At 43.3% G+C, this 15,346-nt stretch overlaps 1 protein-coding gene across 2 annotated transcripts in view; it reads right to left on the reverse strand.

Annotated features, from left to right (window-relative positions):
- SLC12A8 (solute carrier family 12 member 8) overlaps nucleotides 1-15,346 on the reverse strand; it is a 93,356-nt gene that overhangs the window by 8,923 nt on the left and 69,087 nt on the right. For both annotated transcript variants that reach the window (XM_084643051.1, XM_084643052.1), the window contains exons 9-11: nucleotides 10,387-10,533; nucleotides 4,680-5,367; nucleotides 3,368-3,465 (exon numbers count right to left, since the gene is read on the reverse strand). In XM_084643051.1, the coding sequence (XP_084499177.1) occupies nucleotides 3,368-3,465; nucleotides 4,680-5,367; nucleotides 10,387-10,533 (933 nt within the window). The remainder of the gene's footprint in view (nucleotides 1-3,367; nucleotides 3,466-4,679; nucleotides 5,368-10,386; nucleotides 10,534-15,346) is intronic.

The raw sequence follows: 15,346 nt of genomic DNA on the forward strand, positions 1-15,346 counted from the left end.
TTCCAAATCCCTCAGCTACTTCAGACACCTGCGATTTTTTAAAGAGAAATGTTTCCTCCTCCTTCCCCAACGGTGGGAATTCCCTCCAAAATTATTCTTGCCCCAGATCTGGGAAAAGCAAAATTCTATGCAGTAACGGTTCCTTGATACATAAAAATGGCATGGCTTCTAAGCTGACATCTGACTACACTGCACGGCTAGAAAGGGGAGCTTCACACCATTGATAAGGGGGAGATTCCTAGTCATGTTCTTTCTGGTCTGAAAAGGCCCTGAGGTACTGGCCTTTGAATATTCACATTTTTATGTATAGGAAAGCTATTTTTGGTCATTGTCAGATATTCTGATTATGTGCAGTGAGCCCTGTACAGTGGGATTCCTTCTAAGTAAGGCACCTGGGCTCTACAGGTGGAAGGCTAAAAGGTAGTCCCAATCAAAATGGAAACATTCCTAATTGGTTAGTCTCTAAGGTGCCACAAGTACTCCTTTTCTTTTTGTGAATACAGACTAACACGGCTGTTACTCTGAAACCAAACATTCCTAAAATAGTTTTCTGATACATAGGTGGCACATACAGAATGCACGTGGTATTCAGATTCTAGCAGCACAAGTCTGGATTAGACACTTCACTTCTGAGTGGCAAAGCCCTGAGTAACCTATGCTGATCATCCAACGTTAGTGCTTCTAAAAGCTTTATACCATAATACATTGCCAGACTGGATCAGACCCGAAGTCCAGTATCCTGTCTCTGACAGTGGCCAGCACCAGATGCTTCAAAGGAAGGATAGGAACCTTACCATAGGCAGATGTGGGGTAATGTGCCTCCCCATGAAGGTTTCACCCTGATCTGTAATAGCTAGAGATTGGTTTAAGTCCTGAAGCATGAGGTTTAATAAACGTTCCACAATTTTTGTTCACATTAGGTATCACTATGATATACACCATCATATAGCCCGATATCACTTTCTGTAGGGCTGAACTTTACGGGTAGCGAAGCGTCCAGAGGCACCCCCTGGACTGAATAGCACCCTCAATGGCAGGAAGGCAAGTGGATGCATGTGACATAGGCAGCACATGGATTCCTCAGCCTGTTGCCAGAAATTTGAGAGAAACAAAGTAGCAAGGAGAGCATTCTTCTGCCATTTACGAAAAGGACCCATAGAAATGTGCACACCCAGCCACTGTGACCAGCCAGGTCTTGCTGACTGATTCCTGTAACACTGCCGGTCTCTCAGAAACCACTTCAAGAAAAGTGCAGTTGGCTCAGAATGCAGCAGGGAAGTTAATCATTGGTGCAAGATATCACAGCCATGTTCATCTCATTCGCACATCACAGCCTGGGCTCCCAATGGTGTGTTTCAAGCTGATTTTACACTGTCTCGTTCATAGTCTTGTTTTGCTTATTTTGCCATTGGCCTACATTTCGTCTTGCTCCTTAGACCCCAGCTTCTAACTACTATGGGCCACATTCTACTCTGGGTTACACCACCTAAATCCAGAGTAACTCTAGATTTACATCAGCAAGACTGAGAGCAGAATGCATCCCTTTCTTCCTAAATATGGATTGGAAGCAGGAAGTCAGATCCTAGGTTTGATCCTCTAAAATTATGGCGTTCCCACCCTATTTAAATAAGATCAACCACTTCTGTCCCATGTTGACTTTTAGTGAGATCCTGGCCTGGCCTGCTCACACATGGAAGGGAATAAGACAGAATACGCCCACTATCTGCATTTTGTGGTAGGTGAAAGCATCCTCTGCAGAGTCACTAAGCCCTTTCCCACTGGCCCAGGTGGGCAGTGATTGGGCGGAACGAGAATGGATAGAGCCTTGGCTCTGTGCCCCCCTCTCAATGCACAGGGCAGCACAACTGCACCAGGTAGAGTGCAGATGCAGGGTACTTGACCCTAATGCATTGAGGAGGTTCGGGATTGGGAGGCAGACTGCGACTTTGAGTCATAACCTCCTTTCTGGGCTATACCTGCAGCAGCCAAACAATGCACTGCCACATACACAGGGCTTATGGCAAAGTCACAGCTAATCATAGAATCACAGAATAACAGAGTTGGAAGGGACCTCTGGAGGCCATCTAGTCCAACCCCCTGCCCAGAGCAGCACCAATCCCAACTAAATCATCCCAGCCCGGACTTTGTCAAGCCTGACCTTAAAAACTTCTAAGGAAGGGGATTCCACCACCTCCCTAGATAACGCATTCCAGTGTTTCACCACCCTCCTAGTGAAAAAGTTTTTCCTAATATCCAACCTAAACCTCCCCCACTGCAACTTGAGACCATTACTCCTTGTCCTGTCATCTGCTATCACTGAGAATAGTCTAGATCCATCCTCTTTGGATCCACCTTTCAGGTAGTTAAAAGCAGCTATCAAATCCCCCCTCATTCTTCTCTTCCGTAAACTAAACAATCCCAGTTCCCTCAGCCTCTCCTCATAACTCATGTGTTCCAGTCCCCTAATCATTTTTGTTGCCCTTCGCTGGACTCTCTCCAATTTTTCCACATCCTTCTTGTAGTGTGGGGCCCAAAACTGGACACAGTACTCCAGATGAGGCCTCACCAATGTCGAATAGAGGGGAACGATCACATCCCTCGATCTGCTGGCAATGCCCCTACTTATACACCCCAAAATGCTATTGGCCTTCTTGGCAACAAGGGCACACTGTCGACTCATATCCAGCTTCTCGTCCACTGTCACCCCTAGGTCCTTCTCTGCAGAACTGCTGCCTAGCCATTTGGTCCCTAGTCTGTAGCTGCGCATTGGGTTCTTCCGTCCTAAGTGCAGGACCCTGCACTTATCCTTATTGAACCTCATCAGATTTCTTTTGGCCCAATCCTCCAATTTGTCTAGGTCCCTCTGTATCCTATCCCTACCCTCCAGCGTATCTACCACTCCTCCCAGTTTAGTGTCATCCGCAAACTTGCTGAGGGTGCAATCCACACCATCCTCCAGATCATTAATGAAGATATTGAACAAAACCGGCCCCAGGACCGACCCTTGGGGCACTCCGCTAGATACCTGCTGCCAACTAGACCTGGAGCCATTGATCACTACCCATTGAGCCCGACAATCTAGCCAACTTTCTACCCACCTTGTAGTGCATCCATCCAGCCCATACTTCTTTAACTTGCTGACAAGAATATTGTGGGAGACCGTGTCAAAAGCTAAGCCCTAAAGCTTTTCATTCAGCACTGTGTATCTGAGCTTTATGATTAACCAACCACATAATGACTTGGGATACTAGAAATGAAAAGCCCCTTACCAATATGCCAATATATTTTACTGCATTGATTGTGATTTGTTTATTTTTACTTTTCTACCATCCTAAAGCAATGCTCAAAGTAAAAGAAAGTGACTTACACCAACAAGGGAAACCCAGTGATTGCAGAGTCTGGAGTAGAAGGAAACTGGCATTCTCTGAATTTCTAGTTCTTGATTTTGTTGCTTTACATTTGTATCTATAGAAAGAAAAAGAAAACCGAAGCATTACAAAACCAACACAGGTGATGAAGTAGAGCCGCATCCTAGGAAGCTGCCAGGTTACCCCTTGGTTAAGGTCTTTGTCCCCAATCTACATCAAGTTACATGAAAACAAGACTTCCAGCTTGCATGACAAGGCTTAGCCAGGTTTAGCGCTGGTTGTAGAGAGGCAGTGTTGTCTGGCATTTAGAGCCGGAGACAGGGAGTCTGGGGTTCTATTCCCAGATCTGCTATGGATTCTTTGTATGACCTTGGGCAAGTCATTCCCGCTTTGTGCCTCACTTTCCTCCTATGGAGGATATAATAATAAAACCTCACCGGGGTTTGTGAAGCTTAATTAATCAATGCTTGTAGAACACTAAGAGCTCGTCTACATGAACAATTAGCTTGCGGCAAGCAGGGGTGTGACTGTACCCTGCACTAGCCTGCCCATACTAACTGTCCCCAGGGAACCTGCTGATGCGCAGTAACAGTTCATTAGTGAGCACTGATCTAGTGTTCTTTGAAATAGGACTAGATCACATGAACAAACTGTTAATGCGTGTGAGTAGGGCCCACACGTACAGTTAGTCCCTAACTGCCTAGTGTGGGCTAGATTCACACTCCAGCTTGCTGTGAACTAAATGTTTCCATAGAGAAGCCCCAAGATTCTCAGATGAAAAATTCTACAAATTCAAAGCATTAAGTATCCAGATCTACAATATAAATTAATTCAGATTCTTAGATGTAGTGATGATGATGTGACGAATTACTCATGGTCTCCTTGCACAGCATGGGTATAATTTCATTTGAAGAACAGGGCTCTAAACTCACAAACCTCCTCCCCCCAATATCAAGATGAAAACAAATGCCATAGTATGCTCAGAAATCTTTTAATGTACAGCATTAAGAATGCATTTGCAGAATAATAAGCAGCATGCTATATACAGTGAACATTCCCACATAATTTTGCCTGTTCTCCAGCAATTAATCTTCCACAGGCAAATTAGATTGGAACCTCTCCTGTGACTCATTATGATGAACTCTACCCTCACCTATTAAAAGAAAGATATTATTGCCATGAATCACAGAATGACAGCATCATATAAAACTAGTCTCTAGCCTGCCTACAGAAAAGTGCCAGCAGGACAGAGATTATTAAGCATCCCCCCATGAAAACCCAGATGTCTATCTCGGCTCTTGTAATCTTTACCTTCCGCTTTCTGATTGGGAGGATTCTGCAGCTCATTAAAAAGCTGTTCTCCATATTCCATTAGCTCATGGTCACGTTTTTGCTCAGTGTCCACAGCTGATGATAAACACAGCTTTCTTTCACTCTGATGACTCTGTTCAGTAAAACTCTGCAGACTTTTATCATCAGGCTCTGATGTTTTGGTGCAACAGTAAGGAGCAGGGGCAATATTGTGATCGAGATCCAAGAGGAAGCTGTCTTGTAATGTTTGCTTGGCTGGCTTCTTTATCTTTCGCTGTTTGACCTTTTGGTTTAAATTCTTGTCTCTCTCTTTGCTCTCTTTACAAGTCTCTGGATCTTTATTAAGAGGCTTAAAAAGCTGGTCCATGTCTTTTGTGAATGCCAGCAAGGTGCCATCTGATCTGCTTTGAATTATTCCATCTGATCCATAACGGGAAGTTTTCTCAAAGGTTAAAGGCTGGGAAGAGTTGACAGCCCTAGACTCCTCCCTCTGTGTCCTTTTGGGTTTCTGCTGTAGGATATAACTCATAGAGACTGAGAAATAGGAGTAGTCCACAGCAATGTACGTCAGCATGAAGTTTATGGTGACTATAGGAGCAAGGATGTTCACTTGGCCAACGAAGACGAACGCCATGGTGATGAGACTCGTTAAGCAAATCGCAGCCACTGGGGTCTTGTTACGCCCTTTCTATTTTGTAAACCAAACAAACATATTTAAATATATATTTGCATTCCCCATCAACCCCAAAGTGAAGACTACCCTCTGTGTTCACACTGATAGAGGACTATCAATGTCTAAGCAATATTTTGATGGACTGGTCATGAAATAAGGGAACATATATACATATATGAACAGAAGCATCAGAGTCTAGAGGTTTAAGTGATGGACCAGGAGCCAGGAACTACCGAGTACAAATCTGACTTCTGCGACTAACTTGCTGTGTGGCCTTGGGAAGGTCACTTAACTTCACTCAGCATCTCAGGTTTCCCATCCATTAAGTAGGGTAATAAAGCAATGCTCAAACTCACAGAGCATTGGGAGGATTATTATATTGTTTAGATGGTGCTTTGGAGAGGAAAATTGCTAATGATCGTTAATCATGCATTTCTAATTTCAGATCCATGCAAAAACATACACTGTTGCCAAACAAAAGGCTTGACATATACAGATACTGGAAAGGAGTTTCTGAAAATGGTTTCAACTGGCAGCTAAGCCAAGCAAGTCTTGTGGGGCAGCAGGGCAGAGGAGAGGTGCCATTTTACATGAGGAGCTGCTGGCCTGGCCTTCAAATGAGGCTAACCTGCAACCCCGGTATTACCGGATTTGGCATTTAGCATTACTCCTCTTTTTATAAAGAAGGCCCAACTGCCCTAAGGCCAAGAGGAAAGGAGCAGATTAGAGGTTAAGCAGTCAAGGATGTTAAAGGGTGTGTGTCAGGAAGAGCAACAAATGATGCCAGGCGAGGGTCAGGAAGGCAACTACCACGAGAAGTATTGTTTAGTCTTTTACTTTGGGACAGGGTGGAGGTAGCGGGAGGATGGAAAGGAGGCACAGAATGAAGTGCGTCAAGCTGAAATAAAGGACTGGGAGTTGGCAGCTCCTGAACTTTAACTCCAGGTCTAACATGCCCTTCAGTCACCCTGGACGAGCCACTCAATGTTTCTACACTTCTGAGATGCCTGTGCAAAGGCAAGGCTCACGGGATGCCAATGAGGGCACAGTCTGATTGCAAAACCTCTCTTCCAGGCGATGCTGTGTGAGACATAAAGAACCCCTCTCCACTCTCAGGCCTTGTTTTCCCTGGGAAATTCGTGCTTAAATATAATTTTCAACAGCTGAGTTAGCTGATGGACCAGCACAGACCAGGACAAGCTGTGGGCAAATCCTACTGGGATCAGGGTTTACCTATGACTAGCAGACACAATGCTGAACACGTCCTTGTCCACACCGACCGGTCAGAATCACATCACCACTCAGAGATCAAATTATATTCAGTGCTAGCTCCGCAGTGAAGACAAGCCCTTCGAGCTTAGAATGAGTTTGTGGGGCTGGCAGTTAAAAGAAACAAAGATTTTGCTTTTTATGTGTAAATGTGATCTGGAAATCAGCGAGACACACTCACAATGCGACTTTACTAAGCAGAACCACACTAATTAGCTTGGAGGCTCTGATGTAAACCTACAGCACCTAATAGACTCTTCTTGAGGAGTTTGCCTTTCTCTACCCAAACCCTTACATTAGTGCCTAAAGCATCACCTGGGGTAGGAAACTCTAAGGGCAAGAAGGCACCATGACAGAAGTTTATAACCATCAGTGAGGAGCAAATATCAATGCTGGAGAAGGATTATTATTAGACCGGTATAAACAGGCAATGGGACGATGACTTTAAGAAAAGGGAAACTTAGCCTGAGTATAAGACAAAATTCTAAAGTGCAACATAGGACTCTGCATGGGAAGAAGCAATATTTTACAGGATCATGGCCTAGATTTATTAGGTTGTGGAATAGTCTCCCTACAGAAGTGGTGGAAGACCATTACTTGAGACTTTTAAAACTGGATTGGATGAGACACTGTCAAGAATAATCCTGCACTGAGGGATGGATTAGATGATTTAACAGGACTATTCTGGCTCTAATTTACTATCAATTATGAACTAAAATGTTATGGTTTTTAAAAAAATTAAAGTAAAAAGATTTTTGGAGGCATTTAAACATTCACCTACAGCAGGAGTTCTCAAACTGGTGGTCGGGACCCCTCAGGGGGTCATGAGGTTACTACATGGGGGGGGCGGTTGCGAGCTGTCAACTTCCACCCCAAACCCTGCTTGCCTCCAGCATTTACAATGGTGTTAAATATATTTAAAAGTGTGTTTAATTTATTTGGGGGGTCACACTCAAAGGCTTTCTGTGTGAAAGGGGTTGCCAGTAAAAAAGTTTGAGACCCACTGACCTACAGTATTGGAAACACGACACTCTGTTTGGGAAGGTGGCTAGTTATTTGACCATGCGGACTAATGTCACTGCCCACGCTGAGTGAAATGCACAAATGAAAGAAGCAGCATAAATGGTGAAAAGGAAATTAGATGTCTAAGCCTCTTGTGGCTTTAGCAACCCAAGGGAACATTTTCAAATAGCAGCTTGGTGCCTAACTCCCATTAGGAGTGCCTAGGTGCCTAATCCCAATAGGAGCCAGCTGCCTAAATGACATTTGTGCCTTGGACAATCTTCCTCCTTAAGGGGTTATTAGTACCACAAGCAAGACATTTAAATCATGGCTGTCCCTTTCATACAATCTTTCAGCTCTGATTGGATAAACAAGAAATAAAATAAATGCTTTTCAAATATAAAATACTAAGACTTTCACCAGCTTCCATATAAACCATAGTACTGACCATACAAAGGTAACTCCAATAGTGTCTGGAACGTACAGTCCTGTTATACCAACAGTATCACAAAATATGCCACCTTGAAATTTTTTCATCCTATATTTTCCTCTTCTGTATGTGCTTCTTTAATAAACGCACAGCTCAAAGGGAAACTATTTCCATTTCCTCCACACTCATTTATTAATAGAAAAAGTAATACATCCTGCACCTTACAGATTTTCCAACAATATGAGAAATGTGTCTCCGGCATAACAGTGTTCTCAGAAAGCATCTTAAGTATTAGAGACACTTATTGAGACAGGGAACAGATGGTACAGTCTTAGGATGCCTTTGGCCTAAGGTTAACAACACAGAAAACAACGTTCCACTCCTTCATATTAACTAGGATTCCGATGACTACAAACATGTTTAAACCACTGTATAAAAAAACCAATGCAGAATGCATTGTTACGGGCAATCCACTTCATTAACCGGCCCGCGAACCAAATCAACAGTCAATTCTCAAGGTAGCAGATACAGGCAGGGAGGAAGGAGATTTTCCCTTAATTCCTAACCTCTTTTCAAAGCACTTCCTGTTCTGGTACGTTGCCAGGACAAAGGAGTTCATATTAGGAAATGTTATGAAAAAACAGAAGCTAACTATGCCAGTGCTATGCCATGTTAGAATCAACTTTGCCACCATTGCATCAAAGTCAATGAATGACACCACAATAGTTGAGTGCAGAATTTGGCTCTTTCCACAGAAGCCACTTAACTACTTTCAATGCTTTGATTTTTTTTTTAATTATGATTACTTTTATTTTAAGAACCACAGGAATATTCAAGAAACAATGCACACAAAATAGATACACTTACAGAACATTTAAAATATTAAAAACTTATTTTAAAGTAATTTTTCCTCACTTTATTTACAAAATCTTGCACATGTGAAAAATTGCTCTCTTGAAATTTTTCCAGACTGGTTTGCTATTACAGGGTTGCTTTGAGAGAGGCAGTTTTTTTCCCCTAGTTAGAAAAAAACAGAGTCAGAAAAGAAGGATTTGGTTTGAATTTATGGCCAAATCCTGCAACCCTTATTCATGTGAGCCCAGTTGAAGTAAACGGGACTACCCAGGTGTATAATGCTATGTACATGAGTAATGGTGACAGAAACAAGCCTTAGTAGTACTCAAACCAAAAGCTTAGCTTAAAAGAGCATTTAAGATTTGGTCCCCAAAACTGACCTTTAAAATGTATCCGTTTATCCTTTTATTATTTTATTAGGTTTACAGAGTCCAAAATGAGTTAGGCACTCCACAATATAAATAAGAAGTGATCCCTGCCTTCTGGTGCTTACATTCTAAGACCTTGATTCTGCCACTAGCAGAACTGGGCCTAGTTTCAAACATGATGAATCAAGGGAGACGAAAAGATAGCAGGGAAGGGTTAAGGAGGAAGGACAGAGTATACAGACTCTGATTCAGCAAAGCACATAAGCATATGCTTACGCCCCATTGACTTGACTGGGACTCAAGCATGTGTGTGACATCTACATGGCCGTTTGAAGTAGTAAAGGTGGTGGGGGTGGCGGGTTAATATATTAAGCATAAATTAGCCAGTCATTTTTTTATTAACTGGCTAATTTATTGTGGGCATCATAAAAGAAGTGGGTCCTATGGAGGGACTTGAATAAAGAGAGGATAGAGGCCTTGCAGACCAGCTCACGAAGGGTTTTCCATGAGTAGGGTTCTGTCTGGAAGAGACTGATGTGGGAGAAGTGCCCTGGGGTACTGAGGAAGACATCTATGGTGGAACCGAGATGGGGGGGCATACAATGAAAGACAAAGGCAGATAAGTAAGAAGGGGCAGTTATATGGGACCTTGAAGGCAAGGACAAGAAGCTTGAACTTCCTGCCATGAAGGAGGGGGAGTCAATGGAGGGGGTTCAAAGAGCAGACAACGTGAACAGAACAACAGGCAGGGAAGAGGAACTTAGTGACTGTGTTTTGCATGGATGACAGAGGGGGGCAATATGAGTGCTGGTGAGAGCAGAGATTAAAAGAGGAGTTTACAGTAATCAAATAGGAAGATGAGGAGGACCTGGACTCAGACAGAGAGACTTCTCCCATAACTGTGTTTCTTTACAAAGCAAATATTTGAATGTCGTTTCCACCTGCTGATCCCCAGTGGGGAAAAACCATGACCCCCTCCTCTACTGGTATTTAATTACTGTACATCAGCCATGACAATCTATTGACAGCAGATTCATTGTTTCCATGCACCATTAACATTTGTCTTTTATAGAACCCACAGCTAATTCTACATCATCACTGATTACTAACCCCATGTCCAAGAAAGGCCAGGGTAGGTATCACTTTTTCCTGGGCAATGCACTGAAGGATTCGGGGTGCTCCATACAAACCTCCCATGCAGGAAGCTAAGGAGGAAATGTACAATCCTAATAAAAACAAGAAACCCACCAAGGACACCTGGAAAATGCAAAGAGAAAACAAATATTTATCAGATTTTTTTTAAAAAACACTTAATTGTCTTTAAACACAGATTTTTCCAAATTAAAATCAATTAATTTCCTTTGTAAATGCTAAAGACTTTGGCAAAAATTTAACAGAAGGAGCTGTGTGAAAGTAGCAACTCAACCTGCTCTGCACTGTGAGTGTGAACTAGTAACACAGTAAAATTATCCCATGAAAGCAGAATCAGTGCTGAACATTCTGTACCAACTGGAAACCACTCGATAAGCTCACGTCCAGAAATATGTGCCACTTGGAGAAAATGCATTGAGGAAGCAGACATCTGATTCCATTTAAGCAACTGGAAGTGAGTTTGAAGGGAGTTTATTTCAGGAGTGCACACTTATATACAGAGAGCATCATACAGGAAGAGCTACACAAGGCTCTAAACCATCCAAAACAGGAAGACAAACCCCTGTGTCCCATAAGGGAATACCAATAGTGGAGGAGTAGTAGGGGAGGGGAAGATATACACAGTGCAATCAAATCAAAGCTGCCATTTAAATAAATGGGATTTCAAAAACATGTTCCAAAGGATATAATGTGACGACCTTATTTTCCTGTCTTAAATGTGTAAGGAATTTCCTTAAGTTAAATGAACATAAAACTTAAAAATCCTTAAAGCAATAGTGCTAAGTAGACTGCTTTATTCCTATTTTTGTATTTAATACCTTTGGTTCTATTGTATCCCAAACCAATATTTAAACTTTACAAAACTTTTATACAGACTCATCACTGAAGGGCAGTCACCTTTTATTACTAATATTTTGTATGATGGAAGGTGCCAATCTGGCAGGTGCAATACACACACATAGTAAGAGTCCCTGACCTAAAGAGTTTACGATCTACATAGACAAGACAGCAGTGTAAAGGCAGTTAGTTTTCTGTAGAAATGGAAATGAATGTGGGCTTCTTATTAAGTATGAGACTCCTTGCCTCCCAGACTGACTGAGCAACTCCCACCATGTACTGACACATGAATCTGCAGAGTTGTCTAGAAGGTTATTGCGTCTCCCTGGCCCCCACATGCAGCCAGACTTGTCTGACAAGACTTGCCACAGGCTGTCATTCCTAGACAGCGTCCTGGCTTCTACTTTTGCTACTTCATGGAACAGGGAAAAAAATTTCATAGCAAATGTGTCAGCATTTCTAGGACGTGGATCCACCTTACGCACATACGAGTTCACATGCAGCTTTCTGCACAAATAAATCCACCACAACAAGCACACAACAGTTACCAGCTGGCAGAACAGGAGATATTATCAGCAGTGCTTCAGCTATGAAAGCTTGATAAACAGAGCTCATGCCATATTCTAGCCGTGTCCGCACAAGATCCAGTCATGCAAGACAAAGAGCTCCAAAAAGCTGGATAACAGTCTCTTTCCCTCCACCCAGTATTTTGGATAGGGGCTATTTTCTCCTCATGCCTCCCCACCTTGCAGCTGCCATCTTTCCTGCTGTGAAATGGACTTTTGCATAATATATGGCTACTGCTCCTTACCTAGAGATTAACTGTCATGTCTTCTCCTTCCTCTCCCAGCCTATTCAGAATACCCGGCCATTCCACTCTTCATATCCCTCCACTGAAGGAGCGTCATGCTCCATTTTCAACATACTTGCTTTAATCAAAATGGTGGAAAACAGGCAGCCCACCTTCTCACACTGAAATAAGGGGTATTTCAGAGTAACCCTCATGATTTGTAGAGCCCCAAGCTGCTGAGGGGTGGAAAGAAACATGGGGCTGTGAACTGACACAAGGAAAGGGTCTGAATTGTCTGAGGGCCCCATGGTAGCTGAAGTAGCCGCAGCCTGCATTTCTCTCCTGGTGGTGGTGGAGAGAAATCATGCTGCAAGTTGCTGAGGCCTACCATGGTGTCCCAAATGTCTTGCAATTGCTTAAGGCTGGCTTTTGAACGGGTGCGGGGGGTGGGGTAGGCCAGTTCGTTTTGAAAGACAGATGCAGGAATAAGGTCTAAAGCATTCCACGAGGGAGTCTCCACTGCACCAAGAATTCTGGCCTGGGGCCCTGACATAACGCAGAGCAGGACATCCTCAACCAGTGGGGCTCGACCCAGAAGTGCATCATGAAGGGGCGACTGCTGGGTTTCAAGAAAAGAATCACTAGCAAATCCCAGACGCTTGGACGTGGGAGCAGCTAGGGCAGGGGTGTGAAGGAACAAACCAATCCCACCACCCACTGCTGCCTACCCAATCCTGCTGCAGCTCCTCATTCATGCTCCCCTATGCACCGTACTCAGCCGTAGGTAGCAATCTGAAGGCAGCAGCGCGGAAGTAAAGGTGGCACGGGATGGTATTGCCACCCTTACTTCTGTGCTGCCGCTGGCAAGGCGCTGCAATAGCCGCCGCTCTCCAGCAGCCCAGCTTTGAAGGCAGCGCAGAAGTAAGGGTGAGAATATCGTAACCCCCCTAAAATAACCTTGTGATCCCCCTGCAACTCCCTTTTGGGTCCAGACCCCTAATTTGAGAAACACTGGTCTCCCCCGTGAAATCTGCATAATATAGGGTAAAAGTACACCAAAAAAACCCAGATTTCGGGGTAGGGGAGACCAGATGTCATGGTCCGTGATGCGTTTTTCACAGCTGTGAATTTGCTAGGGCCCTAGCCATAGGGAAACGGCCCTTCAAGATGCAGCACAGCCAGTTCCACAGCCTTTTCTGGTGCCCCTCCAGAGCCGAACAGCATGAGGGCTGGGGAAATGAGAAGCTCCACACCCAGCAGTGGCTTCGCCACCCAGGCTTCAGCAACAATCCGGTGAGCCCCTCCCGAGACCTAAAAGCAGCCATATTTTTTGGCCAAGAGCCCAATCCCACAATCCTTTGCAGGACTGGGTGGGTGGCAGTAAGGAGCCAGGGATATTTTTTTTTTCTTTTGAGGTTTCCAGAGGTAAAAGGTTGAAAGCCACTGGCACAGAGTTAGTTGAGCTGAGTGATTACTTCCAAAATGGTGGCACAGAATAGTAGGCCATATCTGAGTCTACCTGTGTAGCTTGGGATGTACCAGCTTCACAGAATAGCAGATATTCCAGTCCATTTCCCCATAATATTTGTCTCCGAAGTTGTGAACCTAGAGTCTCTCTATCTATCTAAGGTATTAATATGGCCCTCATTCCCACAGCACCTCACAACCTGTAATGTATTTATCCTGTGAGGAACGGAAGTGCTATTCTCTCATTTTGCAAATGGGGAACTGGGGAACAAAGACTCTAAGGCCCAGATTTCGAAAGGTATTTTGACATTGCTACACTCAGCATTGCAGTGCCTAACTAATTTAGGAGCCTATATACCGTTTTCAAAAGGGATTTAAGTACTTAGGAGCCAAAATCCTCAGTGGATGCGATTCAATCTCCTAAATCACTTTTGAAAATGAAATTTAGGCTCCTACAACAGTTAGGCATTGCAATGAAGAGGGCAGCAATGCCTAAATATATCTAGAAACCTGGGCCCAAACAGCTTGCCCAAAGTCACACAGGAAGTGTGTGGCCGGGCAGAGAACTGAACCCAGGTCCCCTGAGCAGCACCCTAACCACTGGACCATCCTTCCTCTCACAGGTAAAAATTTCTAAACAAACACATACCTCATCCTGTTCACTTAAGAGGTTATTCCCTGCTTCTTTGTGTTCCTGAGGTTGTACATGCCCAGCTGGTGTGTGCTTGACTAGTAGTGGTTAATAAATGTACATTTTCTAAGAAAGCTCAAGATACATTGGCCTTTCTTCTTATTTACGAAAGCAGCCTGCATTGTAAAGGAGGTTGGATGAAAAGATATAAAATTCATTCTGCTTGGAGACAGCATATAAGTTCATGCTGTGTTTTGAAAACCCTCAAACCAACCCATTTTCCCCCTCCAGGCTACCCCCTCCCCCCAAAACATACACCCTAACGAACTAATTTGGCTCCAGGAAAACAAAGTGTGTTGTGAATGGATGGATGAAAAATACGAGAAACAAATCAATGAACAGAAATTTACATTAGAGAACAGAAGAGCCCCTTTGGATTTCAGAATGCTAATCAATACAAAAACACAATGCTATTGGTCCTATTTTTAAAAAAATACTTGAAAGAAACACTTGATTGTGTCAGGCTTTGACTATCATTTTAGTCACCAAAAACACTTTCATTTAAATGTGCTACTTGACATTCCACTCAGGGCTTAGGGGGGAAATGTCTTTTCACGGAGTTTGTCAAAAGTAAAATTAATTAATTAATTAATTTTTAAAAAGTTTAGAAAGTACAAATACTTCACAAGAAATTGGCAGCCCTAGCCTATTAGATCTCCTTTGAAGTGAAATTACTTTGTGTCCCTATTTTGTAGGTTCACAAAAATACATTCTAAGGAAGACAAGCAGCCAAATGTTTCTTTAACCACGACTGACAGAAATGGAAAGTTTGCACAGGTTTTGATGTGTAATGTTTTCTCCTCTCAAACAAGGCCAATAAAATATGAATGTGCTTATAATATTTCTAATAAGAAGCCATATTTTCTACATTTATTGCATCACCATTCATACTGAACAAGGGGAAAAGAAAATTGTATTTGTTTTTTCTTGTGTTTTTATGATATATAACAAAGGCGTAAGACTCTCTTTCCAGAAGATTCCATAGCATCATAGGAACATAGGGTTAGAAGGGACCGCAAGGGTCATCGAGTCCAGTGGTTCTCAACTGGGGATCTGGGGCACCCTACAGAGTCAGGAGCAGATTTCAGGGGATCTGCCACAATAATCCAGAGAGCAGGGCCAGTGTTAGCCTC

The sequence above is a fragment of the Lepidochelys olivacea genome (assembly GCF_965140295.1).
Source record: "Lepidochelys olivacea isolate rLepOli2 genome assembly, chromosome: 11".
In the NCBI taxonomy this organism is placed as follows: Eukaryota; Metazoa; Chordata; order Testudines; family Cheloniidae; genus Lepidochelys; species Lepidochelys olivacea.